The sequence below is a fragment of the Schistosoma haematobium genome, chromosome 6 (genome assembly GCF_000699445.3).
Source record: "Schistosoma haematobium chromosome 6, whole genome shotgun sequence".
In the NCBI taxonomy this organism is placed as follows: Eukaryota; Metazoa; Platyhelminthes; class Trematoda; order Strigeidida; family Schistosomatidae; genus Schistosoma; species Schistosoma haematobium.
In genome coordinates, this window is record NC_067201.1 from 13,739,339 (window position 1) to 13,763,007 (window position 23,669).

General features: G+C 33.1%; 1 protein-coding gene across 1 annotated transcript in view; it reads left to right on the top strand.

Moving 5' to 3' along the window:
* BUB3_5 (mitotic spindle checkpoint protein Bub3) overlaps positions 1-23,669 on the top strand; it is a 73,772-nt gene that overhangs the window by 15,518 nt on the left and 34,585 nt on the right. Inside the window, exons 3-10 of the mRNA XM_051216899.1 lie at positions 437-553; positions 4,968-5,170; positions 7,837-7,990; positions 10,124-10,206; positions 13,120-13,242; positions 16,771-16,939; positions 18,467-18,586; positions 19,615-19,997. Of these exons, the coding sequence (XP_051065530.1) occupies positions 437-553; positions 4,968-5,170; positions 7,837-7,990; positions 10,124-10,206; positions 13,120-13,242; positions 16,771-16,939; positions 18,467-18,586; positions 19,615-19,997 (1,352 nt within the window). The remainder of the gene's footprint in view (positions 1-436; positions 554-4,967; positions 5,171-7,836; positions 7,991-10,123; positions 10,207-13,119; positions 13,243-16,770; positions 16,940-18,466; positions 18,587-19,614; positions 19,998-23,669) is intronic.

Genomic DNA, 23,669 nt, shown 5'->3' on the forward strand with positions numbered 1-23,669 from the left:
GTTTTAAAATTTAATTAATTTTTGTAATATAAGGTAATGCCTTAGTCAGTGTTATGTACTGTCAAAACCTTCAGTTCTGACTTAACTGGCCTAACAAGTAATGATTTCAACTGGAAATTTATAAAACGTACCACTTAGCTAATTACTAGTGCGTAATATGAGAAAGACTAAGCGTCAAGGATATGGTACAGAACAACCAACTGGAAAAAGGTATAAAGGAATACTAGAGAAGAATAAAAAGTGAATGCATCTGTGCGATAATGACCGGTTCAGTGGATTCAAACTTAATCTTCAAGTGGAGAAAACGGTACAAACAAAGAGCTATCTTATCCTACTCTCTAACTTCCCATTAATGCAAAACCTACGACCATACACTTTTGACTAGATTTCTCTTATTGTTATTCTCGTATTTTTTTAAATCAATTTCTTTTTACAGAGCTCTGTCGATTCACCGAATCCAACTCGAGATCCACATGTTATGCAAGAGTTGATCAATAATGTTGAAGATGTTTATTATTCAATGACATTTGACTCTGGAAAATATGAAATTGAAGTAAGTTGTGCTGGTCGATCAAAATAAACCACTCAGTTAAGGTCATTTATAAATGCTCTGATAGTAAAACGGTATTATAAACTGGTTGGTTCTTCTTGATAGTTAAAGTGCTAAATATTTAGCCACTGGATAGTGTTTTCGAATCCTCTTCAGTTTCCTTCAGGTTAAACCGTATGGTAGCTACAACACTACTAGTTCTCACACAGATAGCGCGGCTAAATATCTAGTATTTGAATCTGTATTTGTCAACTGAGTTACATTACTTGTGCTTATCTAAACGTATTTAGATTTTTGGAGGATCATATAGTTGATACTCTTAACAGCATGTAATAGATATAATCATTTTTCTAAAATATGTGTCTACAGACATTAAAATATGCTAAATATTTACTAAATTTGATATTGTATATCGTCTCACTCTCTTTCGAAATTTCTAATTTTTTCTTTGCTAAATGCCTATTAAACCAAACAAGTTAAATGGACACCGATTCTATGTCGGATAATAAACATCTTCCTACATTTTGCTTTCATATTGAGTCTAGTTCAAGTAATTATCACATGCATGCGATTCTTGTTATCAGGACTAATCAAATCGATTACAAATTAAGATTATTTATACAATATTCTAAAATCATAAAGGATGGGGCAATTATTTTTCGAAGATTTTTATAGTTGGTATCATGAATTGACCTTAATTAGATAACTATTGAAAACCCTGAAGCAATAGACGGCTGATTCGTTCTAATATGAGACTCCTTAGCAGTCGACATCCGTTATACTACCAGGGATTGGTCCTGAAACATTCTTCGGGTCTCTCGCGGCGAGTACGTAAGCTTCAGGCTACTGAGTTATTTCTAACTTCAGTCGGCTTACAATTTTGTACAACCATCTTCAAATTACATTGATGAGTAACTGCTTCACATTTGACATAGCTGAACCTTTACTAATCACTGATGTAAATGCACAAACACAGGAGTTCAATATCAGAACTAAACATCTGTCCAATACTTCCTGGTTTTCATTGGTTATCTAGCTAAAGCTAGTTATTTATGTTAACTATAAAATTCAACGATCTCCTCAGACTCCTTATACTAACAACTTTTTTTGAATCCTTATTTTAAATCTTAATGACTGCTGAATAATCTCTGTGTTATTCTATTTTACGGGGTTGGCTTTTCTTAACAGTATACTTTAATTGTATATATTTATCCCACAAAAAATATTTCAGTTTCACACGACAGGATTTAAAAAATCTAAATTTTCATTTACGTAGATATTTACTAACTTCAGGTCACTGAAAATTGGACCAATACTACTCACGGTTGTGAACGGAATTAGTAGTAATAATAATAATAATGAAAGGAATGAAAATAATGATTATTTATTTCTGATCAATTAGTAATTCACATGGGGTTTTATACTGAGCACTTTTTGAGCAATACTGCTTATACTGACCGGTGTTTTTGCAGTTACCGGTTCACTAGCATTGATCTACATGTAAATACTGTCCCCGTTGTAAAAGAAAACACTGACATCGATTCATTTCACGATATGCATGAATTTGAAGTTCTATTTAGGTTAGTTTTTCATCAGTTAATGAAACCCTCAAATCTATTAATCAGTTTTCTAGTGTAGGCTTAATCCAATCAGTTTTGGGCCACACTTTATTTGTAAATGAGTGTTATAATCTGAACTAGATATCAACCGAACTGAGACTTGTATATTAATCTCATCTCAAATTGTTAATGATATGGAAATTTGATAAGTGAATGAGATTTTTAGTTGTTATAATGAGTGAATAGAATCCCAATTAATATATAAGATACATTAATACTATGTGATTAAGTAATAGCTGATCATCAGACGGAATAACTGACGTAAGAACCCAGTTGAATTAATATTAAAGACACAAGATCACCAACTAGAAGATCAAATGTTTTTTTTGTCTAAATAATAACATGATCACATGACATATGCAACAAGATCAAATCGATTTTGTAGGTCATCCACTGTTTAATGAGTTAAGGATTCATCCATCAAGTCAGTAGGAGAGAAAAGCAGTGATACTTAGTGGTTGCTTAAACTGGAGTAGTCAAGGGGATTTTGAAGCTGTAATTCAGTAATTCAAAGCTTGTTGCTTTAACTATCAAATCCCGCCATTATTTAAAGTGGACTAAAAGAAAACCAACTATAGTTGATCTTTATCGTTTATTGAATTGATCATGAAAGCAGTAATGTAATCTCCATTGTTTTTATGAATTCTAGGTTACTTCTAATCCGAAATTATCTTTCCTTAGATAATAAAAGTATGAAAGTAACTGTCATTTGCACTTCATTAGTGTTTAAAATAGCTGAACCTTAAATGTTACGTATGTTTCGCTGAAGTCTAAGCTCCATATGTAATCTCTAGAAACCAATCATTTAACTGAATAAATCATTTGGTTAAATAATATACTAGTTAGTTTTTGAAAATTTGTTCAATACTATTAATAATAATTATTCTTTGAATTGCTATTAGGTCCCCTTGTTTAAATTAGAATAACACATGTATATTTATGCAAGCAATGTTGTTTCCAATTCTTAAGTTATGGCCAGTTTATTAATTACGGTCTATTACAACCACAACCACGTTTTGGTTTGATCTTTTACAAATGCTATCTTCTATTTCTGGTGTGATGTGGTCTGCTTGGCTTGTATATAACTCAAGTATATTTGGAATATATGATTCTTATCGCAGAGGCTGAGATTTGTGTTCTGAACTTAACAGGCAAGGAGAGCGAAACAATCGAGACTCCAGGCTGTTTATTCGGGTCATTTGTTGGTCGTATAAGTCCGCGTATCTAAATTTGGCAGTCGTATTCACGGTAATCGTATATGGCAAGGAAATAACAATTTACCTATTTAAGATTTGAAAGACTAGTAATATTGATAGTTATAATGTTGGTCGGAACGTTATAGTCTAAGGCAGAATGTTTACATTCCACATATTGAGCTCATTCAAGACAAATCTTTATTCTTACGTTTTTTATTAACCTGTCCTGTGCAAATTTGGATATACTGCTTTTCGTTTTTGTCAAACATGTGCTCATTTCTCTCTCTCACTTTCTGGTTACAGTTACACTTCAATTTTCATTTTTCATTCATTGTTCTTCACCATCATACCTACAAAATTCATAACGTTGAATAAGTAATAAGGGCAACTATATATAAGAAGCATTGATTAATTCTTGACATTTTTATTTTGTTATTAAGATTGAGGAGTGGTAGCTCAGTGGTTAAGACGTTATCGACTTTCAGACACTAAACCACAGGATCGAATCCGACTTCACCTACTTCCTCAAGAACAATCTGGTAGTAGTGTCACTAGCCCTCATAATAAAAGTGTGATTTGAAGCTCAGTATCCGAATTTGTACTTGGTAAATAAGTTAACAGTAGAATAATAACTAATAATTATTAAGATTTATCTTATCCTTCAAAAGTAATGTTCGAAGTCAACTATTGAGTATACACAACTCTGTATTCAAAACTGATATGAATTAAAGAATTACTCGACATCAATTAAGATGTGGTGTGTGCAACTTATATCAACATAAGTAGTTAGTCGTGAACAGAAGGTCTGGCAGCAGAGAGACAAGAGGATCGAACAGTAAAGAATGGAAACAGAATGCAATTTGTATGAAAATGCAAGAACAATGAGTCTGAGTCATTTTGAGACAATTGATGGACATTTTGTAAATTAAGCATTTACTATATGATTGTTAGATTTTATTAACAAGTTCTGTAGTTTGTTGTCAAATACATTCGATTGTTCCCAACCGGTGTTCTTGTTCACTACAAAGAGAGATGCACCATTCAGTTTTTATCTACACACTAAAGTCATACATTATAACCAAATATTCATTTTAACTGACACTATCAAATTTGAGCTAAGACTGGAACAATCTTAATTCATATTGTTCCAGGATACCTGTTTCTTCTACTCTTAGCCTAGAATTCGAGTAAGAGAAAACAGTAAAGATTTATAGGTTTTTATACATAAATTATCAGACCTCAAGATACTCCAAACTGAGAATCACACCTTACGTACAATCAAGTTATATATGAGAGAATGAAGCAAAATATGATTTGTTAATTTGATATAATTAAGGAATAATGCAAGGTGATAACAACAGTTAGTAGGTCCTACAAATGCTCATAATGAAAGAAATATAGAGATATAATCTAGACATTTAATAATTATACACTACAAATATAATTCTCCGCAAGAATAATTCAAGATATTCAGTATACACAGTAATGTATTTAAACGCGGTCGAGCAGATCCTCACTTAATTTTAGCCAATTTAAACGTTTATATGTGATTTAAAAAACTGAGTTTTCCTGTAAATACACCAAAATCTTTTCATTTCACAGAATATTGCTGGACCAAATTGTCGTGAATTATCCAAATTAAAATTACGTCTTTTAGCGTTGGATCGTCAAAATAAAGCTGTATCTAGACGTGTTTCTGAATTGGTTCTAGAAAAGCATCCACAATATGAAGCGGAATTGAAAGGTGTTTTATCATTACAATCAGATAACTGGGAAACATTGTGCATGTGTCGAGAAATTAGAAAGTAAATGCCTTCTTTTTTAAGCAAGGAATATGTATTAGTATTTCAGAAATTAGAGTTGTTTGTGATTCATTTCTTAACTTCTTATTAGGTGATTGGATTTAAGTGATACATATATTAGAGTCACCAATAGACGAGGAAGTAGAAACTGTTACAAATATATGCCAATCCAAAGTGTCACCATACTTTACATGAACACAGTAATAAAGCAAATTATCTAGAGAAAGTAAAGGAAGAGATGTACTACGGCCTACATTAATGCGAATTTAATGTTGTAACGTGTGGATTGCAGTTTATGGATGGAGCAGCGTTTTATTGACCGATTCGGCGACAGAAAATACGTAACGAACGACCTAGAGTCCTGATTGGCCCTGCTTCGCTGTCTATCCCAGCCAGTTGAGTCCAGAACACAAGTCATAGCCTCTGAGATATGAATCGTTATATTTCAAACATACTCTGTTTATATACCAACCAAACAGACTACATCGTACCATAAAAATAGAAGACAACATCTGTACAATATTTAACGAGTGAAATAAATAATGGCCAATAGGGAATGTCCATTTTAAGTCCAAGGACATCATTAGACTTAACATGATAATGATTGGTATATTCCTCTGCATCCCTAACATTTAAACATATGAACTCTGGTTCTAAAGAAACGAACAGGATCAAAGAACGAACGGTTTAACTTTATATTAAGCTCCAGACTTAAAGGACGATAAAGAATATAAGTTCAACTGTACTGGTGCTACGAATTTTGAATGACGTAATCTGTCGTCTCTAACTACAGATTATATTTTTTGTTCTGGATCTCACACTTGAAGTACAAAACTATCAACATGATTCAGTCCAACAGCCAATGGCTACATTCACTGATATCATGTCTTCATTTTGGCCACTTCATAAATAAACTATCCACTAAGCCATTTCAGAAAGGTAGCTCATAATTACATAGTAGTAGTAATATATGTAGCCATAATCCGTTCACCAGTTTTAAAAAAAATAAGTTTCATTCAACGAAGTTCTTGAAATAGGTTTACATCCTTTTATTCCATAACTTAAATGGTAACCAATTTAGCTTTGTCCTATTATTGTCTGATTGCCTCCAACCATTCAGTGTTATATTTAACACGTAACCATTATAATTTAATGGCTACTTCTCAGAATTAACCGATTAAATTTAATCAACGCTGAAAGCTTTGTTGCTTAAGTGATAACATCACAGTTAACTGTAGAATATTCCTAATCTTTATACTCAGAATAAGAAAAATAACTTTCATCATTTAAATCACGAACTGATCTTAGTTAGAGCATCATTGAAATTCTGGAATCACGTTTTAGTATGGAACTCTTCACCAGTGCACATCCACAACCGCGTGTCTGGGATTCGAACTCAAACCTTCGGTCTCGCGTGTAAACACCTAACTTTATGACCAATTAGCCGGGATCCAACGATGTTAATATTTACTTTCAGTAAATTTACAATATTACCCAGCCCTCATCTATTACCTGTGATGGATAACTTCCTCTTACCCGACATAACTGAATCCCACTAGGCATGGTTTTTCACTAGAACTTCAGGAGCTGCATCTTGAAATTAGCCATTAGTGGGCACAAGAACTGTCATAATCTAACTCAATTAGTTGAATATTAAGTGGCTTCAGTCCTTAATGACAATTGGGATATGGATTCATGCACATCTCTAATTTTGTAGACTAATGATTTCGGAACAATTATAGTGAATTAGGCGTGTGTTAAGATGAAATCAGTAAAATATTAAGTAATAATGCTGATTAGTTCTTTCATAACTGTTAAAGCTATTTGATCAGTAGGATTAGTTAGTCATTAACTATGATAGTGATAAGATGATCACGGGGTCACTCAATTTTCATTATTAAAGTTAAAATTTTACTAGTAACAACGATAAGCACGAGTGCCGTTTCTCTTATCTAATTTTTCTCATAACCTTTGGATTTTACCGATTCGTTGTCACACTACATACAGTTCACTAATTTTCCATGTGCTTCAAAGTCATGCCTTCATTACTACACATACTGAGTTGCATCATTTCAGGTTGTTCTGCTTGTATATCAAGTTTTCCTACATTTTATTTTCTTCCTGTGTTAGTGCGACTAATTTTTGAAGTATAATGTCAGGGATTGATTGGAATTAGATAATAACACCGCTGGATATCGTTTTAATGGTTTAAAGGTTAAGTGTTTGTGCGCAAGATCAAAGACCCTCTGTTCATTTCCAGGTTGCGGATTCATAGATGTGCACCAATGAGTCATCTCATACTAGGACGAGCGCTTCCAGACTTTCAATGGTGGTCTAACTTATATCGGCTCACAATTTTAATGAAATTGTTGAGGTGTTGTGCACGGTCAACTCTCACTATCGAGCTCACAATAATACCGTTTGTATATTAGACTGGCTCAATCGTTTGTTTAATATGCAAGTATTGCAGGCCAAATATAAGTGTTTTTATCAAAATGAAGCAGAAATTAGGCAAGGACAATAATTCTAGTCACTAGTAAACAGAAAAATATATTTTGATATTAAGTCCTTTCAATTAATTGATGAAACATATCATGAATTGTTTTGATACTTTTGTTTACTTGTTTATCTTTGATTCTAGTATTCTTTCTCTTTTCATTTTATGATAGCTCATTAAAACAAGCTGACAAAACATTGGTCTTATCACGATTAATTGTTTTACGTAATCACCGTAGACAATTAAGGCTGAAACAAACACTAAACATTTTATTTCGATTGCGTAATTTACAAAATAATGTTCACCGGCTTGATACACTCATTAAAGTAGGATTTGTAATCGTATTTCTATTTTAATGTTTAATGTTTTCCAACACGTTTATTACTATTATTTTATTATTATTATTATAATTATTAATATAGAAGTAGTAGTGTGCTGTGTCTTCTTGTGAAGCGATTTGTGCACTCAGATCCCAACTTTTGGGTTGTCGGTTCGAGCATCACTTAACCCATTTCAATTTAGGAAGCTAACTAATTATCATTAGTTCTCAAAGTTAGGCAGACAGTGTTAGATTTCGTCCATTAATCATATCAATTACGTATTCATTTATGTTGGATAGTCCAAAACCAAGTCTCTAGAAGCCCAGAAAACGTTTTTTGTATCCAATTTGCATTGAATAGGAACTTCTCAAAAATATCTAAAAAAATGAAGAAATACCTGTTATATTTTTGTTTAGTTAATTGCCCAAACTGTTACCATATTAAGTATGTTGCCAAGATGTTTCAGAAGACGAAGGTTACACAATTCGATTAATACCCTCAATTTTCTGTGCTTACATTAATCCCAGAGTGAAGGTCTCACGTTTCGCGCCTTTTCTCTCCTTGTCTTAGTTAAAGTTTAGAACTAGTTGGGTTATAGAGAGCGGCATATATATATATATATATATATATATATATATATATATATATATATATATATATATATATATAATGAGTATATCCAAACATCAGTTTGATTTATTATTTTTGGTCAAATAAATCTTCATATACTGTCTTTGTATCCTTACACTATCCGTTTCACGGGTTATAGTAGTTTGTCATTACTACAACTATCAACTTATTTAGAGGATGTAATAAATCTTCTGAGGATATTTTGAAAGTTTCAGCGGTTTTCCCATTTTCAATTATCAGCAGTAGTTCACGTGATTACGACAGTTCCAAATGCTTCAACGATCTGTTTGGTTCATATATTTTGTTTGCCTAAATTAGTTTTGAAATAAAAGTTTATTCATATTACCACTCTTTTGAATTTACTTAAAATTCAAAAGTTATGAACTGATAGGAGTGTCTACATGATCAATTAAAACCGTTATTGTAAGCATTGGATGCTCAGGTTCAACCAATAGTTGGTCTTTATCTTCAAAAATGTTTTTTTTTCTGTAGAAGTAATAATATCCATCTGATAGCAAAGCTTACCTTATTTTTAAAATTTAACGTTATTTGGAAACATTTCTCTTCATTTACAAAGTATTGAAGAAATTTGATGTAACATCCTTGGTATGAAAAACGGATTAATTTTATATATCATTATGAAGTTTTTGTGGAGATTACTTAATGTTGTTGATATCACGAACCAACCTAAATTCGACTTTCATTGAAAACCAGGAAGCTCTGGACAATTGGTTCGTCCTAGTATCCAACTCTATAAAAGCTCAAACGTACCGGGTATGAGGCAATTACCCACTGAAAACAATGAATTATGGTTGCAATTGATTGAAGTTAGACAATATCGGTTTTATATATCGACTCAGTGTTCCAGTGGTTAACCGTTCAAGAGCGAGACCGAAGGTCTTGAGTCACTCACTGCTGAAAACTCTCGTACAAATATCTAGTGCTTCTTGGTTTTCATTGTATATCTAGCTTAGGTTGGTTCGCAATATCAATAACAATTGCATGGATGTTTGTTTTATCATGTTGCAAAACTCTTGAAAGTAATTTTGATTAGAAAAATGGATTATTGTGATGCGCTTCATTTGATTCACTGAAGTTCTATTAGTCAATTAACTTCCGTTATTTAATCAGTAAAATACCATTTAACCTTATACAACGTAATAGTTATCTTGATCGGAAACGATGATACATCTTATCATTGGTTGTTTTTGGAGATTTACATCATGTCTGTTTTTAGTTATGGAGTCACTGAGAACCAAGCAGCACTGAACAACTGTTTTGCTCTTGTGTAGAATTCTTCGACAGTGCATGCCAGAGGTCTCATAACAGAGGATCAAATCAAGAATTCAATGGTTCATATATAAAGTGGTTGTTATGGGCCCTGATCGTTTTGGGCTCCAATTTCTGGTGGGGTCGTTAGCATGTAATACTTAATAGTCCCAAACTTATGACTAAGCTGTGTCATTTTATTCCTTAGAAAGTCATTTGTTCTATTTGTTTTTTTTATAGCAAGGTGACTTTTATGATGCTATTCAACTACATCGTGAAAGTCTTGTCCTTTTGGAAGATTTCCGTTCATACCGGTGTATTGAGTAAGTTGTAGAATTAGATTTTTCACAATGTATATGTATAACATCATGAATGTTTCCTATATCTCAGTTATGCTCAGTTTGTGGTGGCTAGAATGTATTGAATAACTAGTCGTATTTAGAAAATGCTGGATGAGTTTTTGTTATTAAGATTTATAGATATCAGTCAGTCAGTCAGTAACAACGTAGAACTTCGTACGTACGTACATCAGTTCGAGTTGCCACACCACATTAGCACAGAGATACAGTTGTCGATTCAAATCCCGTAGTGGTAGAGGTAATAAGAGTATAAGCAGTTATCGGGAAAATTAGAGTTTGGAAATGTTACTTAAAGAGTATAATACAGTGAAATAAATTTGGGAAGAGAAAAAAAAAGAAACAAGGAGGAATAAGGAGATCAAAATTTGGGAGAACACAAAGAGTGTATGCACCTGCGCCATTGCAAACGATTTTGAGCCATGTCATTCAGGGTCTCTAACCATCGGTTGCTATCATCTCGCGGTCCCCAACCAGGTAGTCTACACCTACCGACATGACTCAAACCACTTGTCAGTGACTTCATGGACTTGTACCATGTTTTGGTCTGGCCGCCCCTAGCTTTCTTACTGAAATACCATTATATACAATAATATATCACTCACTTGACTTCAGACGTATATTTGTAGTTTGCTTGACTTTGTACTGTAGGCAGGTAAGCACTTTTTTAATTTGGATACAATGAATTTGAAAACTAGTTAACGATTGAATTCTCATCTTATGAGAAGTAAATTGTTCAACACAAGGTCCACAGTTTGTTTTCACAGCTCTGATACAATTTAATGACGTTTGTTCATTTGGAAATCCAATGTGGAATAATAAATTATCCATTTCCCTATGATTTTAATGATTGTTCCATTTCTCGCTCTAGTATAAAAGAGAACCTTTTTAGAACCAGCAAAATTCACAAAGCCGCTAATTATGTAAATGGTTTTGAAAAAATTTTGTTTTCTAAATAAAAAGCAAACCTATGTAAACATGGAATGGAACATTGTATTTCATGTATGAAGTTTATTGAGAACATAAATAAATAAAAATTGGTCTAACCTCATTGCAAATAGTTTTTATCACATTAGTAACAGCTTAATTGTTTATTTTTTGCCATTCAAGGCAGTACAGTTCATAAATATAGTTGAATGGTGTACCGTTGCATTATATGTCTAAACTGAACCACTTATATAACATAAAATAATTGAAATGCCACTATTCGATCGTTTATATTTATAATTTTGGATAGTGGCTAAGAGTGAAAATCCAGTTAAGCATTTTGTCCCTTTTTGGTCTCATCAACTACATATATTCGCACTTCAGGTTTTGAATATTTCGCTAGCCACTATTGAAGAATATAATGAGAATTTTTGACCGTCAATATATTGAGGAGAATTCCTCACTTCTGTATACTCACTTATTAAAATCACTTATTTATCAACTACAATATTAACAAATTCGCTTGTCAAGTAACACTAGTGACCTTCTCTGTACCTGTCTTGTCGATTAAGTATACTGACGCCGCTTCATGTAGTATATCCTTATATACAATCTTTCTTTTATATATTACCACCATTGAATTAACCACTTCTATGAATTTGGTGTTCATCTGGTTGTGCTAATGATGTATAGCAACCTGGACCGATGCATATATGTGCCTGGTCTTACATTTTAGCTGATTGACTGACGAACTGATACTGACGCTGGTTGGCCTGCGAGACTTCTGTCCTCAACGTGCTTAATTAGAAAACGATAAAACCAAGTCGATTCAATTCGTATATTTTATTACTCACAACTCGAATGATAATATATGTGGATTAGATGACCAGAATTCATTGATAATAACAAAGGACAGTCTGTAAATAGCTAGACAATTTGTAGTAGAAAACTGAGTAATGGGTTAATAAACAATTAAGTGTAATTGATGGACAGTATGACGTATATAAATAGATATTGAGTCAAATAAAAGCTTACAATTAGGTCAATATAAAAATATATTTAGTAAATACACATATGTAATCAACCGTAGAATAGCCTTCGCAGTTTCATGTATTCCACCTATTCATCCATAACTAACAAGAGACATCACTTTTGGACATTCCATACATTAACAAAGACTGGTCGAATGCAGTTCTAAATATTAAGAATTAAGGGATTCTTTCAAATAATGATATAAGTTTCCATTACTGTACCAAATTGCAATACACATTTCATCTACTGTCCGAGTTTAATTCTTGTTAAGTGCTAATAAGACCAAGGCCTTTTTGATCAAACGGAGTGTTTCTCCCTAAAAGTTAACCACTATATCAAGTTCGTTAAATAGTGAACAACAAGTATGTAGAAGTTAATTAATATTTTGTTAAGTGTGCTATAGAAATAGTTCTCGGAATTCAACTCCTAATCTGTATACAAATTACATCGTTAGTTTTGAATTTCTGAAATATATTTAGTGAAATTAGGATGTGATTAGTCAGTAAGTTTAAACTAATAGACATTCAACTCACTGGCTATTTAATGTGTGATATCCTTCCAGCTAGTGATTCCTACTCTGAACTCATTGAGTGTAGACTGCTTGTAATTGTGTTAAATAAATTACTGTTCAATCGTTACTCTGATTCTCTTATTCTGGTCTTAAATCGTGCATCTGTTATAACGTGATCCAATATGTGTCTAGCGTATCGGTCGAGTATTTAGTTTACTGCTAATATTCCCAACTCAGTCACTGGTCATGTAATCATATAATAGTAGCAAACATTGACAAACGTAAATAATTTTATTTTGCCGTCATACCAATATCTAATGTTTGATTAAATATCAAGCTTCATTTCCACAAACCTTCTTAATTTCTTTATATTTATCACTGTCTTTTGTTATTGTCTCTGTTTCTCAAAGATCCATACATAGCAAGTTGAAAGCATCAGAATTACGTATTGATGAGAAATTAGATTCAGAATTACAAAGAAGCTGTGAACATTTTGACGAGAAATCATACTCAACTGTTCAGCGTGCATTTGAGTAAGTCATGTATACGTGTACTTTCAGTATTAGAGAAAGATATTACAACAATGCTATTTCACATCGTGGCACTGAACTCTTGTAAGATTCAGAGAGAATATTAGGAGATAATGGTTGTTTCTCACTCCGTGATCTGCTAGTATAAATATGTCAGTCTTACGAAAATGTCGGTTACTACTAAAGTTCTTCAGTGCTAATAGTTGTAATATTAGATCCTTTCAAGACTGCAGACGCTGTTCCGTCCCATAATCGTCCGATTCAGTTAGGTACGCCTCATATACACTTTCCCTACCACCGACGCAAGTGAGAAGAATGAGACATAATTAAGAAGCTTAAATTGACTAACTAAATAACTGAGTATACAAATCATGGGTATATATACATCCGTCCTTTTGATTCAGATAAGGATATATAGGTAAGACCTTGACTAGACACATATCCGAGTTCTTTCAGTATCTTGCCCCGTGTATAATTTTGTCACCTACTGTTTTGCCTAAGGATTTCAATTCATGTAACTGTAGCTTCCTTACGTCACTAGATCACCAAAACGTAGTAGATTTTTCTACTCGTTTGGATGCTCATTTGGACTTCGTTTTCATTGATGGTGTGGGTACATATATGACTCGTAAACGTGCTCCATTGTCTAGCTCAGATCACTGTATAATTTGTGTTCTACCTACAGTATATGGAAAGCATGATAAGAGTACACTCTTACATCAGACCAAGAAAGTCAAATATAGGAATTACCCAGAAGAAAATATTCAAAATCTGAAAAACATGTTTCGTACGACTAACTGGGAATTGTTTACAGATGACTCACTGGAAATCACTACTGATGTCATCACTTGTTATCTTAAATTCCGTTTTGATATTTGTTATCCCACTGAACGCCTTTTAAAAGTTTTGATCGACTTACATCTCCACAAGTAAAACGACTACAGAAGGTATAAGAAAGAATGTGCAAGGAGAAAAACTATTGGAGTTCGTAAGCTAAACGGTCTAATTAACCTAGAGATTAAACGAATCAACTCTTTTTTTTACTCAGAAACCCCTATCTTGTAAAAACTCTCCAAGTATGTGGAAACTCTTTAAAGAACTTACAGGTGACATGCACATTAGAAGCGATAACCAGCTAAATGTTTGTGCTTGAAACAAGTCAGCCACCTGATGTCATGCTCTCTTTATCCACAGGTTTGAAAAATAGTTGTGTTCCTAGTTTCACTGAAACTGATGTCCGAAAATGTCTCCAGTCACTTAATTCATCCCAATGTTTAGGACCTGATGGTATCCCAAATCTTTTTAAAAATGTGCCGACGTTCTGCGTTATCCATTCACGAGTATCTTTAACATATCCTTTTCAACTAATCTCATACCGAAAATGTGGAGAAAGATAAAGATAATCTCTGTACCAAAGAAAGTATCTGATGATAAGAATGTGAAATTTAGACCCATAGCAACAACTTCACCTTTCCTCAAAACAATGGGAAAATTACTGATACTCCCACTTCAGCCTGTAATAAAAGAGCACATTGATCCGTATCAGTTTGCTTGAAAATGCAAAAAAAACATCTTAGATGCCGTTGCTGTTCTGCATCGCAATATATTGTTCAATTTGTAAAAGGGTAAGAAGTATGTTCGATGCATTTTTCCGAACTATACTTCTGCTTTTGATTCTATCCCAATACAACTTTTACTTAACAAGATAATCAGCGTCCACAATGACAGCTGTGTAATCAATTGGCTATGTCCCTACCTTTCTGGAAGAGAACAGGACACTGTGTTTGGAGGAAAGTGTTCGATGTCTCTATTGTCTCATGAGGGTGTGCCACAAGAAGTTGTTCTTTCACCTCTTCTTTTCTGTCTTATGCATGATTTACCATCTTCCACAGAAAAAACTTTGTGAAATATGCAGACGATCTCACGGTATGTATGCCGAATTCTACCTCTTTACATCCCATAGAATTGAATAAGTTTTTGTTTCGTATTGAATGGTGGTCTGTTGTTTATGATTTCATGCTTAATCCACCAAATTGCAAGCTGTTAACTATAGCCTGAGACATGAACAGCACCTAAACACCATTTTGGGATCCCATATTGCTTGTGCCGTTGGAGACTGATAAAAAGTGTCTCAGGTCAATTATCTTTGTGTTACTTCTTCCTCTGATCTCTCTTCATCTTCTCATGTTTTAGTGTTATCGAAGAAAGTTTTCCATCTGACTTACTACATAAAGAGGCTGCATGGTTTAGGGATTACTCGACATTTACTCTTATAATTTGTCGATTCCTGTGTATTACCTATTATTCGTTACTCTTCTCCATTATTCTTTCCCGGGTTTTTGAGAAAAGACTGCTGTATTGCGGAGAGTGCTGAAGGCAATTAGCAAGGTGTGTGGTGAATCTTTCGAAGTCATTATTAATATGTTTGTGGATAGACATCTAAAGTCATGCAAACCCCTGGCAGGTGTTATCTTACCAGATAATAACTATCCCCTTCACTCATATCTTTCTCCTTGTAAATCTACTGATAGAAGGAGACATAAATACATTAAAATCCATGCCCGAAAGCAAATATACTCTGTGACGAACAGGTTGTCAGAGTTAACCTAGTCAATAGCCTGTATTCTTAAATATTTCTCTAATTTGAAAAGTTGTACAGATTCCGTTCTTTTTTCACTTTTTTTCTTTTCCCTTTCTTGTTTCCGTTTTTGTAAAAGAAACTTGTTGAAAAACTTTATACTGCGAATTCTGTATTGTACCAAAATATAATATTGAATAAAGCCATTAATAATTATATGTATATAGAAAGGATTAGGCTTTTGTGCGTACACCGATTGTTCAATGAAACTGATAGTGATTTTAACCGCAGTGTTTTTAGAATTCTAATCACGCTCCTAATATCTTCATAGCTTTGAGCTTTAAGAATCAGGAGAGAATGAGCTGTTTTTGGTAACCATGACTTGTTGGTTAACTCACTCGACTTCTTCTGCTACCGAAAAAAATCAGAACAGGATTGTAGAGGCTGTTACTATGTCGAGCCTACATAGGTTAGTCTAGCTTCTGAACAGACCAATTTATTCATTCTTCTCAAGCCACATTTCTACCCTGTCACTTATTCGCTTATCAGCCCTGTCTGTTGTGATATGTTCGTATGTGTGTTAGTTGCTCACCCTGGTCATTACGTGTCTGTAACATATTGAGTTACTCTTTGGTCAAATGGAGTTGGTTCACTCGCCTTCTCTGCTGCACATCACTTCGTTTCTCGGATTGTCTATTCAGATCAATGAGTGTACGAAATATGTATATTCGAACTTCATTTTCGTATTTGGCTTATTTAATTCCGTTATTCACTAACGCGACTTATGTCGATAACAATATATGAGGACAACTGGAATGTGTATAGCGATAACATCATCCTCCGATCTAATTGGAGCCAGGTCACGGCACCATTAAAGGATAACATTCTTTTCATAGTTTCATGTATATAGCTAATGCCAATCATTTGATATTGTTATTTTTACAAATATACAGATTACTAGGAAGTACTCAGACGACATTTGCTCAATTACAAATGCATTATGTAGCAGCTATACAACGTAAATCATTCTATCTCGTTCAATTTCATGTGCATTCAGCATCTCAGCCAGATACATCTGGGAATAAGATAATTACTGATCATTCTTATCCAGAATTATGTCAAGTGAGTGGTCAGTATTCACATACTTTGTATAAAAATAAAAAAAGAGCTTTTTCAACTGAGTTTTTTTGTATGGGTAAAGAATGGTCTGTCCGTTGAGATTTTAAAATTTATTATGGTATTCACTTAACGAATTTAACAAAATATACTATTGAAATTATAAGATTAATAAATGGATTTTAATCACATCAAGGATATAGTAAACTGTTGATATTGTCTGAAAACATCGTGATTATACTTACTTACTTACTTACGCCTGTTACTCCCAATGGAGCATAGGACGCCGACCAGCATTTTCTGGTTAGCGTTTTTTTGGCGAGTTAGTTTTCTACGAGATGGGGTTGCTAGCCCCGTGCCCAACCGTCCTCCTTTATCCCGGCTTGGGACCGGTAGTAGCCCCCGGAGGGGCTCCACGGCACTGCAGCACCAGTAAAATTTATATCCATTTGAACTATAAATTTTCTCCATTATCGTTAACTCTGAATAGTCACTTGACATTGTTAACAGCTCAAATGGTCAACCCTTGTGCATGAACAAGTTTATTTTTTAGACTTACATGATTTTAAAAAATTGGCTAACATGAAATGTTTCTATAAGTTCATATATTTGATAAAATTCAATCTAATTTGATACACTAAAATAAGTAGTATATATTCGCAACCCAATGAGTAAGAAGTTATTGGGTAAGTATACATGAGATAGTAAGAATATGTTTCTATGTGTATATATTATTATAAAGGTTTATTGCAACTCATTGTGTACACATAAATTCAAGTCCAACTTTCGATTATGTGACTACTAATACTGTTAGGTGATTGAACATAGTCTTTAGGGAACCTACGACCGAAATTTCTTGTCAATTGATACTTAATATCAACGACCAACCTTCAATGTTGTAGGGACTAATACTCCCTAGTGTATTTCGACGTACGGCACTTGACAATAAGATCAAAGACTTTTCCACAAGACGACTTGAGCCACGATTGACCTTCTGTAGGAAAAATATTTACAATTGACTAATCAGAACGGGGATTTGTGGAGATTGAAGTATGTTTAATTGTTGAATTCACGGGCTGATCTACGATTAGGGTTAAACATGAACACCGTTGGATATTGGCTCAATAGTCCAGACGTCGAGCGTTCGCGCTCAAAATTGAAGGTCCTGGGTTCGAGTTCCGCGTGGTGGGTCGTGGATACGCATTGCTGAGCAGTCCCATACTAGGAAGAAACTGCCATTCAGAGCTTCTAGGCTTTCAATGGTGGCCTAGCTAATATGGACTCATGAATTCAACTATAAAAATAATTAATCAGTATGTTGTGGATGACCTATGTTACGTTTGTCTAGTCCTCATTAATTAATGCTTATTGAATTCTGTCAGTCAAGTTGCAATGTGACCACTAATGCTATCTGAGTCTTAAAATCCACCAAGATCAAATGAGGTTTAATTACCTCTAAACAGCTGCTCCACAGTATTGATGCGTCTCATTAAATATGTATCCTCTTTATTCTTTTTATATTATTGTTCATAGCAACTTCCACATTGGACTTTACTACGGTGTTTGAGATCGATTTGTCAAAATATGTGGGAAATTCTATTATGTTATCATCGTACAATTCAATGGCATAAAAATCGAGCGTCTGGCAAAAGTGTACGTTTTCCCCTACTTATATATAACTTATATATAACAGTTTATTTCATGATTATTTTTCCAATAAATTCAGTAGTATGTCTATGTATTTTTATGCGAATACTTAGTTACTTCTAGTTTTACGGTACAATTTGTTTGTGTCTGTTTTTTAGATATATTTTTGTGGAAAAATTCATTGTTGTTGTGTACAATTAAAATGGAATTAAAGTACATACGTGAAGGAGATGTTGGTGGCAAGATAATGAGTTAATTTATGAAGAAATCAAACCTACTTTAACTAAAAATGCTCATTATTTCAATTCCGTTTAGTTTTTCAATTAATAAGCTACAAGTTAACACTATGTTTTATGTCCTCACAGTTTACTAAATCAACGTGTGTCATCATTGTTTAGTAAAAAATCCCTAGTAGCGTAGTTTAACCATATCAAAAGTGAGGTAATTGCTCATCATTGACATTGAATAATCGTCAGATTATCTGTTTTAACTGAAGTTGAAAATATAGACCTCATTGTATTTTAGTCTAGCAGTTGCCACGAGATTTGAAAATTTTGAGTTCAGTCTAATATTTTGATCGAGTATAGATATATCATATACTTGTACCCATAAATCATTTCCACGTTAAATCGTAAGTGAAAAATTGTAAACGAGACATACTACTAAAGAGATTCGATTATGTACTCAATCAAAATCTAAGTCCACATATCCTTGTTTAGGTCGAAAAGGTAATCATTTGTACACATGATTAATGGACGTTATAATTCGGTTTAATATTTATGCCTTCTTATATCATAGGAAGTGTATGAAGTAACCGTAGAGAAATAACATACTCCCATATTGGTTCGTATATGCATAATGCTGAGGTCGAGTCTGAATTGTTTGAGATGAAACACCTGTGTTCAGTGCTTCCATGTTTTGATATTGTGTTTTTCTGAAATCAGTCACTCTAGAAAGCAAAACCAATACATACCTTCATCACTATTTACTAATTCTTTTCTAATTTTATTCTCACTCCTTTTTCCTTTTTTTAGTCATCTGAAACATATCCGTCTGCATCTAGTCACACCAAACATAAATCATTTACTTCAAATTCTCTACTTAATAATTCCAAATATCATAAACCGAAATTAAAAGTTGACAATATCAATCATGATGATATTGTTGTCACTACTGAAATTGATCATGACAATAATACAGTGACAAAATCATCCGTTATCATAAATAATGATCATGGTTGTGATCCACAATTGGCCAGACAGTGGCATGATTATGTTACGTGTAAATTAGATTCTGGTCGGTCACGTATATGGTCAGAAATCATTTCACGTATTGAACCAATTTTAAATGTTATTAGTCAACTTGCCAGAGATATGACATTTGATCAGATTGCTTCATTATTATCTACTATTAATCAGTAAGTTTTGATTGAGTAACATCTTCTTCGCTGTCTTTTTTTGTTAGTGTTCATGTTAGAAAATTGTATGTTTGTTAGCAAACAATATTGTCTACATTTTGTAGATTTTATTCGTCATAGATTAATCTCAACTGATGGAGTACCGTTGAAAATCAAGAGCGTTGACCAGTAGATTTATTCTAGTATAACAGTCCCCAACAGTGCATATTCGTTCATGATCTCACCAGAAACTTATTTTAGGATGTTCCTAAAGTTTTAATAAGTTTTGACCTGTGATGCTCAAGCATTTCTGAAGTGAAACACTTGTCACTAACGGCGTTAAATGGCCGTCATCCAATATGGCAAATTGGTTGAAGTTGAAATTATTTAGTTTGACGCCGACCCGACGTTTTTAAGAATTAAGCGTTCGTACTTGGTGAAGTTCTGAGTATGGGCTTTAAAGGAGACGCATATTAGGCTGAAATAGCTGTCCAATCCGTCATTCTCAAAGATTCAACAACTATCACCAATTTGTACTGAATACAATCTACAAATCAAATCAATCTCTGCTAAACTCTTCCAACGAAACCATTGTCTTTAGTCTTATCAACTAATAATTAGAAAAAGCACTTATGTAAGCTAACAGTATTGTTTTCAATTAGCTGTTTATAGGGCTTTACTTTAATCCACAGTAACATTTTGTATAGATACATAATAATTGGTAAACCGGTCAAAACAACTTATGAATCAATGATAGTGAAGTAGGTTGCACAATTAAATACCGTGTGTGGGGTTGCGGATGCAGACTTTTGAAGAGGTCCACACCAGGACAGTGCTCTCAGGTTTTCAGTGGTGGTCTAATATTGATCGGTTCATGATTTCAATGAAAAAGTACAAATTGTTAGTAAGATGACTAATGTGTAGTGGTTATAAGATCAATAAATATCTTGAAAATAGGGGTAAATATTTTAGCATAAAAAGCTGGTCAACACTTGAGAAAATAAAGTTCATCAGATAATCATTAAAAATACTTGATAAGAAACAGTTGTGAATAATCAATTTAAGTATGCTATGGTAAATAGGTTATTTAAAAGAAGTGAAGAAAGACAAGAGGATGATCATGATCGAGATATTACAAATTTATTTTAAACACAACTAGGATTGCTGACTCGAATCTTTATGGCTTTCCGTATATATAAGAGATGTGACTTTATCCGACTGGTTGAGTGTGAGAGTTTGCAGAAAATCACTTTGAACACCTTAGTTTGATCTACTACATATGACCACTGTCGATCGAGTGAGATGAAGCGGAACGAAATATTGACTTTGTTTGATCCCTTTCATACAGCTCAGTGAGTGTTCACTGATTGTGCTAGTAAGTTCGATATAGCTGTCTTTACAGGAATAACCTAATCGATGAGTACAGGTATAAGTGATAAATCTAGTTAACATCTCCTTAAATTAGGTAACCATCATTGACAAACTAAAAAGTAACATTGATTAATTTGATTTTCGATAATACTTTTATCAATTCCAAATGGTAGGTCTTTTCACCTAATGTACATGATTCATTGTTTTATACATTAGTGTGTAATTACTTACCGAGGAGTTCAATTGATTCCCCTTTGATAACAAGGATGTGGATTACACAATTTATACTAATTTACCTTATTATTTTAGATAAGTGTTTCATGGAGATTTGTTCAGTTTTAAGACAGATTTCATCCTAAACTTAGAAATCAATATAACAAATTAATGAAAACGAGTAATAATTACACACAATTGTTTTACCTTCATTGAAGACTAATTCTAATTACTGAAATATTCACGATTTCATACAAGGTATCGACCTGAAATCTCACTTACTAAAATACCTTTTGATTATTCTTTCAGAATTTTCAGTTATTCAGTCAACACCAATCACTAAGTATCTTTAAATTAAGTTATGCCTATTGAATTAATAATGAAAAGGTGAATATCTACGTAAAATACGAGACTTTAATTTGTTATATATTGCTCACGAAATTATCAAGACAAATATTAAAATCGTCGAAGTGGCAAAAGTTTTGGTAGTAGTAAGAAATTTTATGAGTAGGAAACATGATTCAAGAAGACAATATGAATTCATAGATTGAAAAGTATGAAATTATTCCCAAACTTATGTTTTGAACGATGACAAACAATGAATGTGTCTACATTGTAGAAACTGAATTTTGAGTCATGTCACTCAACGTTCCCGATTTTTGTTTACGATAATCGCACTTTAAGCTATATGAAAGATTAATTTCGATGAAATATTAATGGATAAATAGTTGTATTCTTGTGCCTATGAATGCATACATATATTTGTGTACCGTCAATCTAAACAGTGACAATTACAATGCGTATATGTATATATATTTACTAAAAACGATCAGTAAACAAAAACACTAATTTATTGGATAAAGAAAATGAAGGTTTAAAATTCACTAATTTCTGTTGAAATCTCTTCTAAGACGAGAAAAATCGATTCACTTTACTTTCCACCTTTATTTACATGACTCTACTAATGAATATTGTTCAATCTATGGTAATATGTGGTCAATAACTAGTTTACATCGATAAAATTCGTGATTTCCAATATACTATTCTTATTTGTAAATGAAAGGCGTCACTATTCATGTTTTGAAGGTTTATATATATATATATATATATATATATATATATATATATATATATATATATATATATATATATATACTGTATATGATCGTGAAGAGCCTCCATATGATCAGTCATTACCCCAGGATGTCATACATTGTTATTATGTCGAGGTAGAGTCAACAAGTTGAATAGTAATAAAGTCAAAGTAATCCTACTACCAATCGTAATACGAAAGACCGAATAAACATTTGGAATATGGTTTATGACGAAGAAGTCGATCGATATTTATTTATGAATACTAGGGATAAAAATGTAGTGTAAGATAATGAGTGGATCTATCTAGTCTACTGTTTATGATGCTGAGCCATGTTCTTATTGGTCTGTTATTCTCAAGCTCCTTTCTATGCCCTTCCATTCAGTCCAGAAATCAGCAGCCGTCCTCTACTTTATTTTTATTTCAAAACAAACGTGGTTTATTTACAGAAATCCTGGACCGCATTACACCATAAAATGCAAAATGCCAATCATAAATAAACGAGATAGAAGTGTCTGTATATAGAGAAAGCTGTAATTAATTGACTGGTAACGAATTTGGAATATTTAGTCGTATATGAGTAGATACTGGGTTAAACGGAAGCTTATTAGTAAAACAGAACTGTAAAATTAAATAATTATGTTCACTAATCATTGGTATACTTACATTTGTCCTTCTGTAGTATAGAATCAAATTTGATTCCCTTTGGTAGCGTATCTTACCTGTAATGTCTCACCTACTGTACTGTCTGACCTTGATATAAACGCAAGAACGGGTGTATAACTTGCCTAGACTCTCTCAGTTTATCAGGTTTTTGCTAGGACTATATATCCTGTTTGGTATTTAGAATCACCTTTTTGTGTTTAGGGACGCTAATAGATATCACGCGTTCATGTCATCAATTAGAATTCAAAATTTTCTCTATCCCACATTTACTATTTATTCTATAGCCTAATGTCGCAGACGTGGCCAATTACACGTCTAACCTTCAGTTAATCTTGAGCTGACGCAATCTA